The sequence below is a fragment of the Cetorhinus maximus genome, chromosome 29 (genome assembly GCF_964194155.1).
Source record: "Cetorhinus maximus chromosome 29, sCetMax3.hap1.1, whole genome shotgun sequence".
Lineage (NCBI taxonomy): Eukaryota > Metazoa > Chordata > Chondrichthyes > Lamniformes > Cetorhinidae > Cetorhinus > Cetorhinus maximus.
The window spans coordinates 7198826-7219538 of record NC_135907.1 but is presented as its reverse complement, the minus strand read 5'-3'; the positions used below and the strand labels follow the sequence as shown (position 1 = coordinate 7219538).

Genomic DNA, 20713 nt, shown 5'->3' with positions numbered 1-20713 from the left:
CATTTTGCCTGTCGTCTTCCTTGCTACCAATATTTTTCCTTCGCAAGTTCACAACCATTCTTTTAAGTCTTAACCTAGCATGGTTTCCCACTGGGCCTGGAGTGCATGCAGGTGTTATCTGCCTTGGTGAGGCCCGATCTAGTATTTTAACGGAAAAAGCCAATTCATGAAATTCTGTACTGTGGAAAGTGTTGGTTGGATTACAGCTATGCAACTCAGCCCACCTTGTTCATCACCCACCCCCTGTGCAATCTGGTCATATTCTTTACAAGTTGGTACAAGATCATTGTTGCAGTCCAAGCAGGGCCATTGGCCAGAAATAACAGGAGGGTAACCCATTAGATCTTTGCCTTTTGGTCGGAACTGCAGACAAGGGTTTGGATTCCAATGCCAGTGTCACATGGCAGCTGGGTCATTTTACAGCATTACTCTTTAATGAAGGAGTGTGTGTGTCACAGATGAAAGTCGGGAATGAATAATTTCCCCCTATTTTGAGAGGCAAAATTCCAAATCGACAAAAAAAAAACCACATCTAAATTTGGAAGTAAGCAACCTCACAACATTACAATGTAAACCTCAACCAATCAGAATGATGTTCCGCTGCCAGCATTTATCCCTAACCTCAAAAAAAGGAATCTGAACTTCAAACCTGCTCGCAGATCCGTCTTTAAATGTCAGACTTCAAAAAAAATAGTTTTACTTTTACATTTTAAACCTGCATAACAATTAGGATGAATGAAATCGACAACCTGGATACGATAGCGTTTACTTTAAAAATTAGGAAAAGGAGGGAAGTTGGGCAAAACATTATCTCGCCCAAAAACTTCTAAGAGTAAATTACCAGACATGGCATTTGAGAGGACAGAAGGACAGAATGCACCATGGTTCCCAATCCTGTAGGAATCGCTGGATTCTGACACTCTTCCAGCATGCAGTTCTTGTTTCCATGTGAACAATCATTGCCATTTATAGAAAGGTAACACATGATCAGCCAAATGAGAAGGATACTTTACAGTCAGGTTGTTACATTGCAGCAGCTGGTTATGCCCTATATGGCAGTGCCACAATGCTGGTCATATCTACAGGAAATGGGGTGTGCAGCTCCATGCTGGATCCAGCCATTGAGGAAATCCATATTGCTGGGCAAGAATGTGACCGTGAAAAAGGAGGATAGTATTTAAGCTGGTTTAAGGGGGGGTGGGGGGCCCCAGCTTATATTTCACCCCTTTCCTATTTTTACTTAGTTCTGTTGAAGGGTCATGAGGACTCGAAACGTCAACTGTGCTCTTCTCCTCTGATGCTGCCAGACCTGCTGAGTTTTTCCAGGTATTTCTGTTTCTGTTTTTGTTTTGGATTTCCAGCATCCACAGTTTTTTGCTTTGATCCATATGTAAGGAGATGTCGGTGGTTAAAGGTTAAATGTGGACTGCGGGCCTCAGTAAAATAAGGAGCAGGAGAAAATTTAATGACTTTGCTTTCCCTGCTGAAATACTAGAATGGGTTGTAACCTAACCACAATATTCAATTGACTTTCTAAACATTAATCAAATTTCATTTATATTTATTTCTGTTTATTAATACCATGGGCCTACATGCCTACCTTCTGAAGACAGATTTATGATCTACAAGGGTTATGAGGGATAAGCAGGGAAGTGGAGTTAAAGCCACAGTTGGATCAGCCATGATCTCACTGAATGGCAGAGCAAGCTCAAGGAGCCGAATGACCTACCCCTTATGTTAAGAAAGGTTCACATACCTAGATGACCAGAGGATTGTGTACAGCATAAATTTTGAGACTAAGTTTTCTGTAAATTGCATGGCCCGGCAAAAGGGCACGATGACATTTTAAAATTTGCCTGTTTACTGTAGGGAACTTGCTAAATAGTTAATAAAAGGAAAAAAGTAGGATTTTAGCTCTTAATTCTAGACATAAAGTTTGAATTTTGTGTAGAGGGAACAGATCAGTCTCAACTAAATTGAAGCAGATTCTCAGAGAATCCATGGTGCATAACAGTTGATCACTTGCTTCCTGTTGGAAAACTCATCTTCAAAAGACCATTTGGTGTAGTAGATGATATGTTGCCTTTCTAGTTGTTGAGATAATCAATGTCCGTGTTGGAAATTGACTGTTCCTACTTTTTGCGTTCATTGTCAAACATTAATTTTTCCCATGTGTGGTGCAGCATTAGGAAAACAGTGACTGGAGTAGGCCATTCAGTTAGGTCGTGGCTCATCTGTGCCTCAACTCTATTTGCCCACCTTAGCTCCATACCCCTTGATACCCTTATGCAATAAAAACCTGTCATCTCAGATTTGAAAGATCCAATTAGTCCTTTGTATCTGTTAATGTTGCAAATGTTGTGACAATGATCTAGTTGTGATTAAGAGCAGTTGATACTAATTGGGGTAAGGTCAGGGCACATATATAAGAACCAGTTTCCACCTGTGTGGGGGAGAAACTATGTGGAAGGGAAAAACAGCCTGCACTTATGTTATATTGGGTTTTGTGAATAAGCCTATGTTGAAAACAGACTGGCTACAGCTTATTCCGTTACCTGATACCTGCTCAGCATGTTATCATGGTAGCAGAAGATTAACATCAATGTGGAGGATGGAAGCTGAATAAGAGATTTTTATCTCTTTCTTCTGACAAAAGTAATGCTCCCTGCAGCTTCTGGTAAGAAATGACTGAGAACCGATGCAAATTCTCAAACTTTGATTATCACCATTTTTTCCGGAGTCTGAACTGTATGAGCAATGGAAATATGACATGTAAATGTGGACTGGGGTTACCTCGTCATCCAAGAGGAAGCAAGATACAGCCTTGGCTTTGTCACTATGAGGAAATATTAAGATTAGAAGTAAAGTATTTTCAGAGCTAGATGTGGATGACTTGTATACTGAAGAGGGATTAGTTTTTCTATTACAGGATTTACAAGAAGGATGATCTGTTGGAAACCTATGAAGAGTGGTCCACTTTTGATAAATTTAAGATGGGCAATCAGCCCAAGTAAGAGTATATTATAGACTTTAATAGGTTGTATAAGAGATTGGAGACTGTACTTGCATTCAAGTTACTGGATTGTGCACAGATTCCACAGAGAGACAGACTTCTGGTACTGATGGGGGTTCAATTTCAGATTCTCTTTTAAACCAAATGGCTGCTGCCCTAAAAGAACAATTTGGAAAGCAATCATTTCCAGCTGCTATCAGCTCACAAACGGACAGCTCTGCAGTAATGCAAAGAATGGAGGACTTTGTGTGCTGAATTTCAAGACCACCACCAGAATACTAGATGCAGGCGTCAGTACAAAGATGGAGTTGCTGATAGGCGGTCTGAGGATGGTTGCACCTTTGGCCAATTTGTGGTTTAAGACAGAAAGCAGGACTGAGATGGTGACTGCAGGCATACAAACCCTAGAAATGCACGGGGAATGATTAGCTGACGTTTTCTAAAAATCATAGTGCAGTGAATTGTCCAAAGCACAAAAATCGAGCCTTTGAGGTAACACATGATACAGACAATTCTGATGATACAAACTTGACGATAGACTGGACTGAAGGAATTGTATTGGTTAATGGAAAGCCTGAGCCTGGTGATGAGCATTTTGGTCATTGATTCGTCCAACTGTGTGGTGTTGGATAGCAGTTGCAGCTCTACAGCAATTGGCTCAATTGCTGGAATCTCTAGACAAGGAAGATAGACATGAGGTTAAAAAGTATGAAAGCTCAACCTGCTTTAGGTTTTGGAATGACAGTAGGCTCAAGTTCATGCAAAATAGCTGGAAAAGTCTGTTCATTAGCTCTGATGTTGTCTCCAATGAGATACCTTTATTGTTGAGCAAGTCTTCAATGTAAAAAGCGCAGATGAAACTAGGCATGGAAAATGACAAAACACTTTCGGGAAAGCCATGGATTTACGTTTCACTTGATCAGGGTATTACTGCATACCATTGAGGAAACCAGATGTTTCTTGTCGAGAAGTCCAGGCAGTATTGTTGGCTTTAGGGGATAAAAGCCTGGCTGACAGGAAAAGAATTATTTGAAAAATACATAGACTATTCGCACATCCTGCGTCGCAAAAATTAAAAGCTCTGCTGAGGGATGCTGGAGTAGTTGATAGGGGATTTGAAATACTTATTGAGCAAGTTACTTCTCAATGCGACATTTCTGCCAAATACCGGAGGACACCAACGTGTCCTGTTGTAAGTCTTCCACTGGCTCAAGAATTTAAAGACGTAGTGGCTATGGACCTAAAGGTATGGGACAAAGATCGAGGTTACACTTTGTGGATCTGGCAACTAGATTCAGCCTATCTACAGTGATATATGGCAGGGACAAACAAACCACAAGGTCATGGAAAAATGGGTTGGTACTGACTAGGAACACCAACGTTTTTGAGGATAATGTGGAGGAGAATTTGTAAGTTTCAGCACATGTGCAAGTATTTGAATATTGTAGTCAGGAATACTGTGGCCAAGAGCCCATTCAGCAATGGTTTATGAGAGAGGAATCCTGCAGCAATTGACGAGATGTTGTGTAAGATACTGGTCGACCAACTGACTTGCAAGTTGCAAATGGCACAAGCGTGGGTGATGCATGCTAAAAATTCTTTGCAAATATGATAGATGACGAAACACCATGTGCATCGCATACTCATGCATTTTGCAGAGTAGGGGCCTGAGGGACAAGATATGACAGATCAGAGGTTGGATGCCAGTAGAGAAACTGATCATGATGAACCAGAAATGGCTATTTTACGTAGAGGCCAACTGCCCAAAGTGGGTTCCTGGGTAATGTACCATCCAGAAGATTCGAATAACTGGATGCAGCAGTAGCGGGAAGGGAAATCCACTGGAAAATATAAAAATTGGTTGAATGTGCAGGATGATGGGCAAAGAGTGAGGGCCATACACTGAGAGCATGGTGTGTGAGAATGGAAAATAAGATAACATAGCTCGAATTCCAGTTGTAGGTCCGGCGATGAGTCCTAGTTGAGGAAACATTTATTTACAGTGGAAAGGTGCTTAGATTGGGTATATGGGATCTAACAGCAATAGCCTGCAAAGACTTAAGGTGAATAGAGGTCAATAGTCTGACTAGATGACACAGTGGAACGGAGAATGCAGCATCGTCTCAACAAACTAGTAGAAGCAGAAGCCCTCATACCTGAGACATTTTTGTAGCTGCCAACAAATTAGGAGATAAAGCCAAATGTGAGGCTAAACAGAAAGTTTGGCGTATTTTCAGATCGGGGTCAGCCTGCATTAGCCACATAGATGGACCTGCATAGAAAAGGTCCTACTGGATGGAACTTAAGGCCAAAGCTAGTTAGTGGCCTGGGGTATTGAAGATTGCTTAGGAGATAGAGGTCAGAATGGACTTGCCCTTTATGGGCAAGGTAATTTTTAAAAGACTGGCCCTTTTAAGCAACATTTTCTTGGGAATGTAAATCAGTGGACATGAAAACTGCATTTGTGCAGGAGAATCGCCTCCAGAGGGAAGTGTTTCTCCAACCTCCTAAGGAGATGTCAGATGTAGAAGGAAGACTTCGGAAGTTAAATAAGTGTGTCTGTGGTTTGAACAATGCTTCCACAGTATGATATTTTTCAGTTAAGTCAGTTTTATTAAAGTTGGGCCTTTAAATATATTGGGTTGGAAACAAGGCAACATGGATCTGATGTTACTTTATGACAACAATCTGACTGAGAACATGTTAAGCCTATCACAGTCAACTCTGTCAGGTCCTCACAAAAAGATGCGGATGCTTCCAAAGCTGAGATGGAGCAGCTGTGAAGTCTAGTTGGGCATTTGAATTGGCTGGGCACACAGACAAGGCATAGTGCAAATTTTGATGTCTTACAACTGAGTACTGTAATGAAACAAACAAAGGTCGAGAACATTTTTTGGGCAAAAAAAATGGAGAAATGTGTACAGAAATTCCCATCTTTGGGTGACCCCAGGAATATAAAATTGATTGTTTCTGGTGATGCCTCTCATGAAAACTTATGTGATGGGTTTTTGAGCACAGCTGGTTTTATAATATTTCTAATGGGAGAAAGCGAGAAATGTTGCCCCTTGGCCTGGGAAGCCAAGAAAATAAGAATAGTAAAAAGTACTCTGATTGCTGAAACTCTTGCACTTGAGGCAGTTGACATGGCAGTCTTTTTATCAAAGACGTTAGGGGAAATGCTATATGAAGAAACCAAGCCTACTGAATGTTATGAAGACAGTCGTTCCTTTTTGGGATAGTGTACACTCATAAAAAGTTTGAATGAGATGAGATTAAGAATTGATATTGCGAGTTTGAAACAAATGTTGGAGAAAAAAGAAATCTCCAACCTCAGTTGGGTAGATACAAGCCATCAATTGTCTGACTGTTTTACCAAAAGGATTGCTTCCCGGTAGTCTTAGGAATCCTCATGATGCAAGCCTTGCGAGTGTAAGATTTATTTCTCTCTCTGCAGTATTTTTTGAAATCTTGTCTGTAAATATGTAGTTTTTTTTCTTTTACAAAAGAAGGGAATCTTGTTAATGTTGCAAATGCTGTGACAATTGAGTGCATGCTCTAGTTGTGATTAAGAGCAGCTGATACTAATTGGGGAAAAGCTAGGGCACATAGATAAGAACCAGTTTCCAACTGTTTGAGGGAGGAACTGTGGAAGGAAAAAGTAGTCTGCACTTAAACCCAGTACAGCACATGTTGAAAACAGACTGGCTGCAGCTTCTTCCTTTACCAGATGCCTGCTGTGCATGTTAACAGCATCTACAGCCTTTTGAGGCAAAGTGTTCCAGATCCTGCTACCCTTTGTGTGAAAAAATTGCCTCTTAATTTCCCTCCTAAATAGCCTAGCTCTAATTTTAAGATGGTGTCGCCTTGTTCCTGATTTCCTCAAGGGAAAAGTTTCTCAGTATCTACCCTATCAAATCCTGTTTAACATGTTGAGCACCTCGATCAGCACAGATTTACCAGGGCAAGAAGGTTGAATTATGAGGACAGGTTGCATAGCCTAAGCTTCCACTCTCTTGAGTAGAGGAAGATTAAGGGAACTAATTGGGGTGTTTAAGATGATAAAGGAATTGATAGAGAGAAACTATTTCCTCTGATGGGTAGAGCCCACATGAGGGGAGAACATTAAGAATTAGAACTAGGCCACTGGGGTTGATGTCAGGAAGCACTAATGGAAATATGGAACACTCCCTCTCTCCCAAAAAGCTGTTGAGTTAGGATTATGGCAGATGGCTACAAAAAAGATACTAGGAGTAGGGAAGGTATGGGGTAGAGCTTGGGTGGGGTTTCACTATCAGTACAAGGCTGGTGAGATGGACTGCACTCCTGGGGTCTCCCCAACTTTTTGGCAAAGTCCCCAGCCCATGGGAGCCTTTTCCTCTTTCTATGCTTCTCTCAATTTCTACTCATATCGAATACTTGAGTGTGACTTGAGAGCACATTTCATGCCTGGCCTCTTTAATAGGGAATGATGCTGGGTGGACTTTAAATGGAGGGAGTATGTAGTAAAGCCAAATTAATTTGAAGGAAATTGATCTCTTGAAAGGGAACGCTGTGCTATGATCTGGAGTACTCAATAAAAATTTGATCCCTTGCTAAACAGCAAAAGCATGTGAAGCATCATATGTACCCATGCAATTATTTGGAGGTGTCATTTAAAAAAAAAAGCAAGATCTCTGAATTTAATCCTTGTGTACGTACACTGTGTTCTATTTTCAGGCGTTCTATTTTTGATTTGAGCCTGTCGTGTGAAAATACTTCTCCAGTTGCAAAGTAGTTCTTAGTCCTCAGCTTTTGACGGAGATGTATTTGAAACACCTGAAGCCCTTTGTACCATTTTTCCTCATCAGTTTGTTACTTATTGCACTTTTCTTCATCATTGATGCTATTATTCACAGTGGCCCGTTCACCGATCCCCACTTTTTCGAAAAGTTTGACCGCCAAAGACCCAACCCAGTCTCTCTTAATTGGACTGGGATATGATGAAATGGATTTGGTTGAGCACTTCATTTAAGAACTTTTAGTTTTGAAACTTGGCTGAAGCTTATAAAATGGCAGCAATGGTTTTGATCGAGATCCTGGAATTGTTCTACTGCACTACTTATTTAGGTGAGTTTACAACAATTGATGCAGAATTTAATTCCAAACTGTAACTTTTCTAATGCAATGATCCTATTGCCTGCAGTTGGGCAGAATGAGTAATTAAAGTTTAAACATTTTAGCATCTTGAGGAAGTCAGTAGCAAATTCTGCGTGGATAGATTTTTGTTAACTCCCAATGTACACAAGTGTTATGGCACAGTGGATAGTAAATGCTGAGCTGTTCAAATCCCAGAGGGAAACTTTAAACAATTGCTACAACTATTTTACAATTTGTATTTATTTCGAGATGTGTGCCTTGAATTCAATAGTAATAAGACCACTGAATCTCGTAAGTTTCTTACAAAACTAAATTAAATCTTTATTAAATTTAAAAAATGATTTTAAGCACATACATAGGTTTACAAATTACTACTATGATAACTCCTAGCTCACCTAGTTAGTCTAACTCCCAGTTACACCTCCTTTAAGGCAACAGTAAAACACATACATTTTAAAAGACCCAAGCAAAGTAACACGATACCCTGAACAGTCAAATTCCAAGTGAGTTTTTCTCAGCTTCTTTGTAAACAGCAGCTCGAGGCTTAGATGCTGGAGGCTTTTCACACTTGTGTTAGATCTTAAAATGCCTGCCCTTACACACTGCCTTCTCTTCTTTATACATATTTTCCCCTTTGATTGCAAATTCCCATTGTTTCACTATGTCTTTGGACTTTACCTCTCTAATAATAAAAATCTATCATAGTACTAATTTTACCAGTAATCTTTGGGAAAAATAAACACACTGTTTCTTAACATCTTCTGGCTAGGTGTAACATTTCATCCCCCTCTTTGAATTCAAGCCACTCTGGTTTATTTAAAAATGCAAATGCTCCCTTTACACCTCACATTCTAAAACTTTACTCATGTTTACCTATTTAAAATTTCAAACCCAGCTTATATTCTGATACATCAAAGCTTCAGATCAGCTGCCTTTAATTCAGTTAAGTCACACAAGCGCACGCACACACACATCCCACTATTACTGTACTTCACAAATACCAATAACATTATGAAAATTATTATAATCTTCCTGACAATAAATATATTTGCATGTTCTTATTTTGTTTTATGTAGAATTACATAAAAGTTACAACACAAAATTGGGCCATTTGGCCCAATTGGTCTGTGTCGACCATTCAAGTTCCGCACAAGCTTCTTTCCACCCCTCTTCATCTAACACCATCAGCATATGTTTTTATTGCTTTCTCCTTCATGGTTGTCTAGTTACTCCGTAACTGCATCCATGCTATTTGCCTCAACCATGGCTGGGCATCTCAATTCCGCTTATGTCCTGGGCAGCCACAAGTGTAAGAAGTGTTGTCAGCTCCAGCAACTTGAGCTCTGGATTTTGGAACTTGAGCAGCAGCAGGTGTCAGTGCTGTGCATCTACAAGGTTGAATTTTATGGGTAGTTTTTGGACGTGGTCACTATGTGGTTTAAATGTTTCCAGACAGAGGGGAAATGGGTGACCACCAGACAATCCAGGAGGGACAAGGCAGGTGGCGTAGAAATCCCTGGAGTGCATCTTACTCTCCAACCATCTTTTAGGGAGGGAGTGAAGGCACTAGAGGGGGTGCCGAAAAGTTTTATACGAATGGTTTCAGTGACATTGATAGATGGAGAAGCAGGAGTCCTTCTCCTTGGAAGGTTGAGAAGAGATTTGATCAAAGTGCTCAAATCATGAGGAGCCTAGATAGAGAGAAACTGTTCCCATTGGTAGAAGAGTCGAGAACCAGAGGACAAGGATTTAAAGTGATAGGCAAAAGAACCAAAAGTAACAAGAGGAAAAAAATTGGCTAGGGTCTGGATTGCACTGCCCAGAAGTGTGGTGGAGACCGATTCAGTCGGGGCTTTCAAAAAGGAATTGGCTAATTATCTGAAAGAGAAAATATTTGCAGTGCCAATGGGAAATGGTGGGGGAGTGTGACTAACTTAGTTGCTCTTTCAGAGCACTGGCACAGACAGGATGGACCAAATGGCCGGCCACCTTCTGTACTGTAACCATTCTATGATTCTATGAATCTACTCATTTAGCTGTGGTGACCAGTCCAAGAGTTTCTTTGTGCTATCACACTTACTGGGACTCTTTTTGAGACTTGTCTGAATAAATGTTTTTAAATATTGAAGCAATTGCTCAACAATACTGTTCAATGGGTCAGAGAGAGCTGTAATGTATGGACTTGAAGCAGTAATGCATGACATTCCGTGTCTGCTACTAAAGTTGCTTTACATGTACACAGTGCCTCTGTTTCTCCTGTCCTTCTGATTTTTTGTCATGCAGATCCATCATCCATCTCCCCATCTTATTGCAAGGCATTTGAACTGGGTGCTCTGTCTTGGGTATTGAGCCATGAGGTGTGTCATGACAAATTAGGTTTGAACTCTGTTGTCTTGCTGTAAACCAGGAATGCTTTGATTTATTCTTTATCTAAATGGATCAACCTGATTTATTTAAATGAGGTGAGGATTTTTTTTAGGTGGTGAGTTGTGATCTGGAATACATTGCTTGGAAGGGAGGAGGAAGTAAATTCAGTAGTAACTTCCCAAAAGAGAATTGGATTAATACTTGAAAGGAAACAATTTGCGGGCTATGAGGAAAGAGCACGGTGGAACAGAACTAATTGGATAGCTCCTTCAGCGAGTCAACAGGCATGATGGGCCTACTCCTGTGCTGTAAGATTCCATGATTCAAGGTGTGGTTTTGCTTCATTCAGTGGTTTCCTACCACCCCCACCAGATAGCAAGTAAAAAGTCAGCAAGGACTCTTATTTCTGAGCCCTATCCAATGTCTGCTCAGTTGTAATTGCCCCTGTGGTTAAATAGCCAATAGCATTCACTCACACTTGGAGGGTGATTAGTTGACTACTTGGGAATGTCCTCCAGATCAGTTCCAGCACTAGGGCATTCAGAAGAGGAAATGAAATTGGAAGGGAAAAAAATTAGAGGTGTTTTTGTTAATAATGAGCAAAGACAAGGTAAAAGGTAAACATAAGGAAGACTTACCTTGTGTTCATGTGCAGCACCTCAGGAACATGCTGTGTCATTTAATGTTATGATGCGACTCTTGTGCCATAATGTGTATCACTTTAAAAGAGCTTGTACTTAAAGTCTAGGACATGATTTGAAATGACCTCAATGTTGTGTTGAATATGATGTCAAGAGCCTTAAGTCTGGACTTGTTGCACCGTCACCTCTTAAGTTGGAAGATCTTGGGTTTAAGCCACTTCAAGGCTTGAGTATGTCATTTAGACTGACCTGACGGATAGTTACACTGTCTTTTAGATGTGGTCTTAAACTGAGGCTCTTTCTTCTGGTTCTCCTGACCAGCATTGATCCTTTTCCCCATTTCATCAAATGAAATACTTGATAATTTATTTAAATGCTGGGTATGGAATGTTGTTGTGCGAAAATTGGCTGCTGTGTTTGTCTAGTGACTATGCTGAAATGAAATTGTTTGGTTGTGAAACAGTGTGGGATGTCCTGAGTGTCTGAAAGGCTTTGCATAAATGCAAACTGACCCTTAATTTGGGCAACTTTTTAATACAAATTTGTTTCATTAGGTGTCATTTTGTTCATATACTTTTGAACTTTTACTGCACAGTGCTGCTAAAACTTCATTGTTGGCAAGAGTTAATTGTTAGCTTCATTTTGCCTCCTGCATTGGAAATTTGAAAGGAGGAACTGGATGATAGCAGTGTGATACTTGACCATGTGGTCCTCCTTGGGGTATAATATCACTTTTATTGTCATGTTGCTCCTGAATGTGTACACATTGTACAAATAACATAAAATGGATGAAAGGCTCTAAGTAGCTGATCGGCTGAATGGCCTGTACAGATATTAAACTCCCCACTTGCACTTTAGCGGAGCAACATCTATCCCCTCTAGTCTGCTCTACCATGTAATGAAATCATAGCTGATCTGCAGCTTAACTCTGTATACCACCTTTGCCTCATATGCTTTAGATTTTTTTTGTTAACCAAAAGGGTATCATCAATCTCAGGTTAAAATTAATAAATGATTAATTACTGCCATTTGCAGAAGAAGGTTCCAAACTTGTACCACCCTTTGCACATAGAAGTGTTTGCTAACCACACTCCCTGAAAGGCCGGGGCTCTAAATTTTAGGTTATGCCTCAGTGCTAGATTCCTCATGCAGCGGAATTAGTTTCTATCTATCTTCCCTATCTGTTCTCCTCCATAATATCTGGTCAAATCACCCCTTAACCTTCTAAATTTCAGGGATTGTAGAAACCTTGTTTGTTAGGACAGATGATCAAAAGCTGTCATCGGAATCTCTTGTTTAAAGTGAGCTATCAAACATCCATTTTGCTTGAAGTGGTAACTTGAAATTAAAACACTGTTTCAGATTAAAACAAACTACTTTCGAATCTAAAATTTAATATATAGTTTCCTTAGAAAATGTCTGATTTACCATTATTCTACTTGTTCTTTACTGTTGACTTTTACTTTCAAATCTGTCACCAGTGTGTATGGTGCCATAATTTGGATTTTGACTTTAAAGTGCTAACCATCAAATTGTTAAGAATCTTCTGACTAGAAGAATTTATATGAAAGGGAATATTGCTGCAGAAGATACTGTACATTGGCAATCTGTGTATATTTAAGATCAGAACTTGAGCATTGCTGATAAAAAGACATGCTGCTTAAGCTTTTCGCCTTGCATTCATCAAGACAGATGCAAAAATACCAAATTTCAAAGGGAAAAACAGTCAATAAATCAACCAATCAGCCCCCTTTTCTCATGTAATATAAATTATGTTTCCCTTTGAAATTTGGTATTCTTGCGTCTGTTCTGATGAGTGCAAGATGAAAGGTTTTGACAGCATGTCTCTATTTTTTCATTGATATATTTAAGATCCATGTTGACACAAGAAGTTTGAACCAAGTACAATGCTCTTTTGTGAAAAGAGAACCTGTTTTTATTTCGGATTACCAGCATCTGCAATATTTTACTTTTTTATTCTGTCTGTATTGCATTTACTGTGTTGGCTACACTGTGTGATGTGTCCAAATAATCAGCATTTTCTTGTATTCTGTAAATGGTTTTCAATTATATTTTAAGTAAACACAGAAAAACTAAATCTCTCTTCAGATGCCCTAAGCTCTTATACAAATTTATCGCATATAATTAGCAATGGAATCACCATTGATATTTAAAATTGCCTTTTCACCTGTACTCTGCTGCCTTTGCATCTTGCTTTAGTCTCACTGCTCTGTTAGAATGTGGAGGAATAATGTTGTTTTATTCAGGGATGTATTCCAGTGGGTGAAAGGGAATAGGTGTGCTCTCGTGATTAGCCAAGTGTACTGTTTCTAGGTACTAACGTTATATAATGCTGCTGCCTTCAGTTGATCAGCTTTCAGTTCAGTTGGTAAGGTGGTGATACTTGCATTTACTGGAGGGAACTAATAATTGTAATTACTGTTTCTTGGGTTTTTTTTAAAACTGCACTGCCATTTACTTTTGAAGCAACCCAAGTGGCCTGTCTTCTCTTCATCCCCTTCACCCCACATTTCCCCTTTTCATTTTGAAATCATTGTCTTGTTGCTTGGAGTATGGTTCAATAGACATTTGAGTAAGAGTCATTTGTGCAAGCCTTAACCGCAATAACCTATGGGGTATTCCAGTGGAGGAATGGAAAGAGGAAGTGTAATGCTGCCCTCTCCGAACATGTTCAGTCACAGCAGAGCAGGAACTAGGTTACTTTGTTACTCCTTAAATAACTGAGGCCACTGGGATAAAATGTGGCTGAGATTGGGCAATACAAAACCAAGGATCAAATCAGATCTTTTAGTCTATAAAAGTTCAGCTGCTTACTGGACATTTTTACCTCATTAGAAGAGCCTGGCCAAAAACTTGGCCTCAACTCCACCTACCTCTCTTGGTTCTCTAACTCTTGATGCTCTTTACCTAACAGGGTCCTATTAGCACGGCCTAACCAGACACTTCTGAGGAGTTGAAATTTATATCCTTTTGACTCAGTTGAAGTATTGAAAGGGGGAGGGAAAAAATATATGATAAGGATCGAAACAGTTACTATACCATGTGCAAGAAAAACATAAACATCAACAATAATTTTTATTTGTATAGCACCTTTTAAAGTAGTAAAACGTACCAAAGCACTACAGAAGAACATTATCAAACAAAATCCAACACCGAGCCAGAGGAGTAGATATTGGAGCAGATAGGGAGCTAGGATTCAAGAAGTGTCTTAAAGGAGGAATGAAAGATGGAAGTTCAGAGAGGATGTTTGAGAGCTTAGGGCTTCAGCGGCTGAAGGCAAACATTGAATGGTGGAGCGATTTAAAATGTGCAACGGGCAGGGTACAGACCATACCCAGCCAAAACACAGTGTCCGACATTAGATGTGATTCCGCGATTGGACAACATTTGCTGAATAATCCTCAATGTGCTAAGAATTACGTTGACAACCAATTTAAGATGGTCAGTTGGACTCACAGTGTAGCGCGTTTGCATGTATTGGAAGCTACATATAATAATGCACAGGACCCTGTTTGCAGACAGGAAGAACATGCACATACATTGCGCCTGTTTCAGCTAAACAAAATAAGTAACAGCCATTCGCTGACTCATTGGTCAAGGCAATGCCCTGAGGAATCGGCGTCAAGCTGTCTGGTTTAAATTTCAAACAATGCTTGGCAGTTAACTGTCAGTCACCATTAGTGGTGCATTCTCCATGGCAACTTATCAACCAATCAGCACTCTTCACATTCAGTATAAATCGTTGTCTTTCCCTTATATTGGTGTCCTGATGAGTGCAAGACAAAAAGCTTAGACATGGCTTTTTTTTACAGCAATACTCAAGTTCTGTACTACCAAATGACTATTTGATTTAAAAATCAGAGGTACAGAAAAGATCAGAGTTGGAGGACTTCAGAGATTTTGTGAGAATGGAGGAGGTTACATGATAGGGACGGGCAAAGCCATGGAGGGATGTGAATGGAAGGATAAGAATTTAGATACAGCTTGCTATTTATGAGCTGTTTTTCTTCCCTCCTCTTCTCGGTATAGTGAATCCGGCAGTCAACATTTCAATTTGTTGCATCCTCTAAGGCTGGTTATGGAGACTGATTAATCAACAAGCACATTGCTAACAAGAGAATGTTGGTTTTCTTCCAGTGTAAAATATGAAGAACCTCAGGCAATTGAAGGACTGGCAGGAGCGCTGGATACTCGACAACAGAACACCGGAGCGGTGAGTGTTGCTTCAAATCTATTTCCTATACACAGCTCATTAAATATTATAATGAACATAGGTTTCTACTGATTTATTCTCTAATTTGTGGATTTGGTCCAGTTTTGTATTTGCTGAAGCAAAGTGAATTTCACTTCATCAAAATCATTAAACATTTTTTTTAAAGAAATTCAATGCTTTTTACAAACAAGTGAGACTTATTAGTTGTTAAAATGTAGTTCCATTTTATTTTCAAAATACAGATGAAATTTGTGCATTTGAAAGTTTTGAAATGTTCTTACATAAAGTTGTTCCTGGGAGGGGTGGGGTTTGGTGGACCAACACAGTGCCACAGATTGGAGGATTTGGGCCTGGCTTCAGCACCTAGACAGTGTGTTTCACAGTATCACAGTATCTTTACAGTGCAGGAGGAGGCCATTCAGCCCATCGAGTCTGCACTGGCTCTCTGAAAGAGTATTTCACCTAGCCCCACTCCCTCGCCTTATCCCCGTAACCTTGCACATTATCTCTTTTCAGGTAGCCATCCAATTCCCTTTTGAATACCTCGATTGAACCTGCCTCCACCACCCTTTCAGGAAATTTGTTCCTGATTTCAACCACCCTCTGGGTGAAAAAATTTTTCCTCACATCACATTTACTCCTTTTGCCAATTATTTTGGATCCGCGTCCTCTAGTTCTTGATGTTCTCTTGAGTGGGAACAGTTTCTTACTATTTACCCTGTCCTTACCTCTTGGGATCTTGACTACCTCTATCAAGCCTCCTCTCAGCCTTCTTTTCTCCAAGGAAAACGGTCCGAACCTCTTCAATCTATCCTCATAGCTACAGTTCTTCATTCTGGGAATCATTCTTGTGAATAATCTCTGCACCATCTCCAATGCCTTCACATTCTTCCTTAAGTATGGCACCTAGAACTGGACGCAGTACTCCAGATGAGGCCAAACTAGTGTCTTATACAAATTCAACATGACCTCCTTACTCTTGTACTCAATGGCCCTATTAGTAAAGCCTAAGATACTATATGTTTTAATTACAGCTCTCTCAACATGCCCTGTCATCATCAATTACCTATGTACTTATACACCAAGGTCCCTCTGTTCCTGCACTAAAGGCTCTCCCTTTACTTTATACTGTCTCACCATATCTTCCCTGCCAAAACGAATCACCTCACACTTCTCCGCATTGAACTCCATCTGCCACTCGTCTACCCAATCCACCAATATGTCTATGTCCTTTTGAAGTTCAAGACTATCTCCATCTCAGTTGACAACTTTTCCAACCTTCGTATCATCTGCAAATTTTGAAATCATGCCCTGCACACCACAGTGTAGGTCATTAATATATATCAGGAAGAGCAAGGGTCCCAACACTGACCCCTGAGGAACTCTATTACAAGCCTTCCTCCAAACTGAAAGGCAACCATTCATCACTATTCTCTGTTTCCTGTCACTCAGCCAATTTCTTATCCAAGTGCCTACTTTCCCTTTTATTCCATAACCTAGAATTTTTCTCACAAGTCTGTTGAGTGGCACTGTATCAAATGAACTTTTAAAAATCCATATACACCATATCAACAGCCTCCCTTATCAACCTTCCCTGTTACCTCCTCAAAAAATTCCAAGTTAGTTAAACATGATTTTCCCTTAATGAATCCATGCTGGCTTTCCTTAATTATCCTGCACTTCTCGAAGTGATTATTGATTTTATCCCATACTATAGTTTCCAGAAGTTTCCCTACTACTGAGGTCAAACTGACTGGCCTGTAGTTGTCAGCTTTATCCTTGCAACCCTTTTTGAACAAGGGTGTAACATTTGCAGTTCCCCAGTCCTCTGACACCTTCCCTGTGCCTAAGGAAGACTGGAGGATTATCACTAGTGCCTCTGCAATTTCCACTCACTTCACTCAGTACCCTTGGATGCCTCTCATCCAGTCCTGGTACCTTGCCTATTTTAAGTAAAGACAGCCTTTCCAATACCTCTTTCCTCTCAATTGTAAGTTCTTCTAGTGTACCAGTTACCTCCTCTCTCACCTGGGTAACAAGCTCTTCCTTTGTAAAGACAGATGCAAAGTACTCATTCAATACCTCCACCATTTAACCAACCTCCACATGCAAGCCCCCTTTTTTGTCCTTAATCGGCCCTATTCTTTTTTTTACCACCCTTTTATTATTTACATGCTTATAGAAGACCTTGGGATTCCCTTTTATGTTTGCTACCAGCCTCTTTTCATGCGCTCTCCTTGCTTTTCTTATTAGTTTCTTCACTTCCCCTCTGGTCCTTCAGTTGCAATGGATGAGATCTTGAGCAGAGGTAAAGGAACAGTGTCTATTGACACCACTGTGCTAACCACTGAGTTGGGTGGGACTTGAGGAAGGATTTGCAAGTCTATTTTGCAAACAACTCTATGTTAACAGAGCAGTACAGCAAATGGTCTACAGAATCTGTTTAAGAAAAATCTTTGCTAGCTACAGAAAACAGAACTCATAACCTAAAAGCTACAGCAACGTCTCCTCATAAAAGCATAGTTATTTCTCCAGGAAAATGCAGCGAGTGGAGAATAATTTATATAATACAAATTGTGTGTAAAACCAATCCCAGTCACTCAGTGTGATTGATGGGGAAATTCCCCACCATCATTTCCATTCTAGCTGGCAATAGTGATGTCACTTTATGCAGATGGTGAGGAATGAAAAGTAAAAAATTGATTTACTTAACATTAACTTCATAACACCCTGTAAACCATTGTGAATCACTTTGACATCCTGAGAATGTGGAAGGCACTATATAAATACAAACTTTTCCTGTGCTGCACTGCCTCCATCTCTAATGATACATTTACAGTAAACACTAATTGAAATTATTACAGGATAACTACAGTTCTTGTTCATTACTATTCTTGGAAATTCGTAAGTATCTTAAAAGGTCACTTGGGTGGGTCAAGAGAGAGGCCCGTTTAACTTTCCAAAGGTCCCCAGGAATGAGATGAAAGTAATTTTACCATCCAATTTAAATTTCCATTCACACCCCTGACTCAGTCTAAAGAGAAACCTGTGCCAAGCTCCAAGTTTCTGTAAGATAATTAATTGTAGCTAAGCAACACTTGGTCAGGGCTCATTCAGTTATCCAGATGATGACTTCAAATGAACTCTAAACAGGTGGTGTATGTATTTGTGCCCTACTCATTATTCAATGTCTGGTGAGGCACTGGGGATATTGGATCTCTCTATATCCCTACAACAGAGGCTGAAGAACAGCACTTGTCATTAACATTTCTTTACTTAAAGCAATTTTAAAAGATGATTATTTTGTAAGATGTTTAACATTTGTCTCAACACTGAATGAGGAGAGAACCAATGTGGATGAAGCTGAATTAGTGACAACATTGATTATAGGCATTGATCCAGGTACTTTAATGTTTTGGGTCCTTTCAACAGTTCAGTTTGCTGATTCTCGTTTACATCCTGGGGATCAATATCACAAAGAAAGTTCTCCTAAAACCATCGTTTACTACTTCAGAGATTTTCAAGTAGTAGAAAACGGCAATAATATTTCACATTTATATAGCGCCTTCAACATAGTGAAATCTCCCAAGACGTTTCGCAGGAGTATTATTGCCCAAAGTTTAACACTGACCCACAGATATTAGGACAGGTGAAGAAGGTAGGTTTAAAGGAGTGTCAAAAAGGAGAAGAGATTTCCAGGGCTGAGGGCTGAGACAGTTGAAAAAACTTGGGGATGCGCAGGAGACCAGAGTAGGAGGAATGCTTAGTTCTCTCAGGGTTGTAGAGGAGGGGACAGTTGCAGCAATAGGGAAGGCCAAGGCTGTGGAAGGATTTGAACGCAAGGATTAATTTTAAAATTAAGGCATTGCTGGACTGGAAGCCAGTGTACGTCCGCAAAGACTGGGGTGATGGATGAACAGGATTTAGTGTGAGTCAGGATACAGGCGACAAAGCACAAGGACATTCAAGTTGATAGTAAATTCTTTAAGCATTTTTGGATTACTTTCCAATCTTCTCTCCTGAAGACATTGATCCCTTGAAGGGGCCCATTTCAGTGGAGATTCTCCTCTGATACGCTGGCCAAGAGATCATTGGAGTCTTAATAGTATCATTAAACTGGAGTCTTAATAGTATCATTAAACTATCAGCTGTTGAGAAAATTGCAGCTGAGCTTGATGCTGTCCTTAACCTGGCATCCATGTACACAGGCTCTTGGTTGAAGTTGTTGTTTAGCAAGAACACTGGTTGCTTTTATTTTCTTCCCTCTACTCTCAATTACCCAGAGACTTCAAGAATTGCAGTGCTCCTATTGCTGCGATCAAATAACTCAACAGATCTGTGTCCTTCGTACCTGCATAGCTCAAAGGTGGCTTTTAGTTTTATAAAGAGCACGACTCTCCACCCATATTCTTGAGGGCAGTTCAGGATAGGCAACAAATGCTGGCCTTGCCGGCAACACTTGCATCCCAAAAAAAGGCCTTACATGTGGGAGACGTGATTGGAAAATTTGCAGATGACACAAAAATTGGCTGTGTAGTTGATAGTGAAGAGGATAACTGTTGTCTCCAGAATAATATCAATGGTTTGGTTGAGTTGGGCTGAAAAGTGGCAAATGGAATTCAGTCAGAAAAGTGTGTGGTAATGCATTTAGGGAGAGTGAACAAAGCAAGGGAATACTCAATAAGTGGAAGGTTATTGAGAAGGGTTGAGGAAATGAGAAACCTTGGAGTGCACAGGTCGCTGAAGGTGACAGGACGGGTGGTAAAGAAAGCATATGGAATGCTTTCCTCTTTTGGACGAGGTATTGAATGCAAAAGCAGGGATGTAATGATGGAAATGTATAAAACATTGGTTAGGCCACAGCTGGAATTTTGTGTGCAGTTCTGGTCACCACATTATAGGAAGGACATAATTGCTGTGGGGTGAGTACAGAGAATATTTACAAGAATGTTGCCAGGGCTTGAAAATTGCAGCTATACGGAAAGATTGGATAGGCTAGGGTTGTTTTCCTTAGAACAGAGGAGGCTGAAGGGTGACCTAATTGAGGTGTACAAAATCATGAGGGGCCAAAATAGGGTAGACAGGAAAGACTTGTTTCTCCTAACTGAGGGGTCAATTATCAGGGGGCATAGATTTAAGGTGATTAGTACAAGGATTAGAGGGGACCTGAGGAGAAACTTCTTAACCCAGAGGGTGATGGGTGACTGGAATTCACTGCCTAAATTGGTGGTTGAGGCTGAAACGTTCAACTCATGAAGTGCTATAACCTGCAAGGCTACGGACCAAGTGCTGGAAAGTGGGATTAAAAATGAGCGGCTGGTT

At 40.2% G+C, this 20713-nt stretch overlaps 1 protein-coding gene across 6 annotated transcripts in view; it reads left to right on the top strand.

Annotated features, from left to right (window-relative positions):
- LOC144669566 (TOM1-like protein 2) overlaps positions 1-20713 on the top strand; it is a 116434-nt gene that overhangs the window by 78504 nt on the left and 17217 nt on the right. For all 6 annotated transcript variants that reach the window (XM_078532058.1, XM_078532060.1, XM_078532056.1 and 3 more), the window contains exon 12: positions 15316-15391. In XM_078532058.1, the coding sequence (XP_078388184.1) occupies positions 15316-15391 (76 nt within the window). The remainder of the gene's footprint in view (positions 1-15315; positions 15392-20713) is intronic.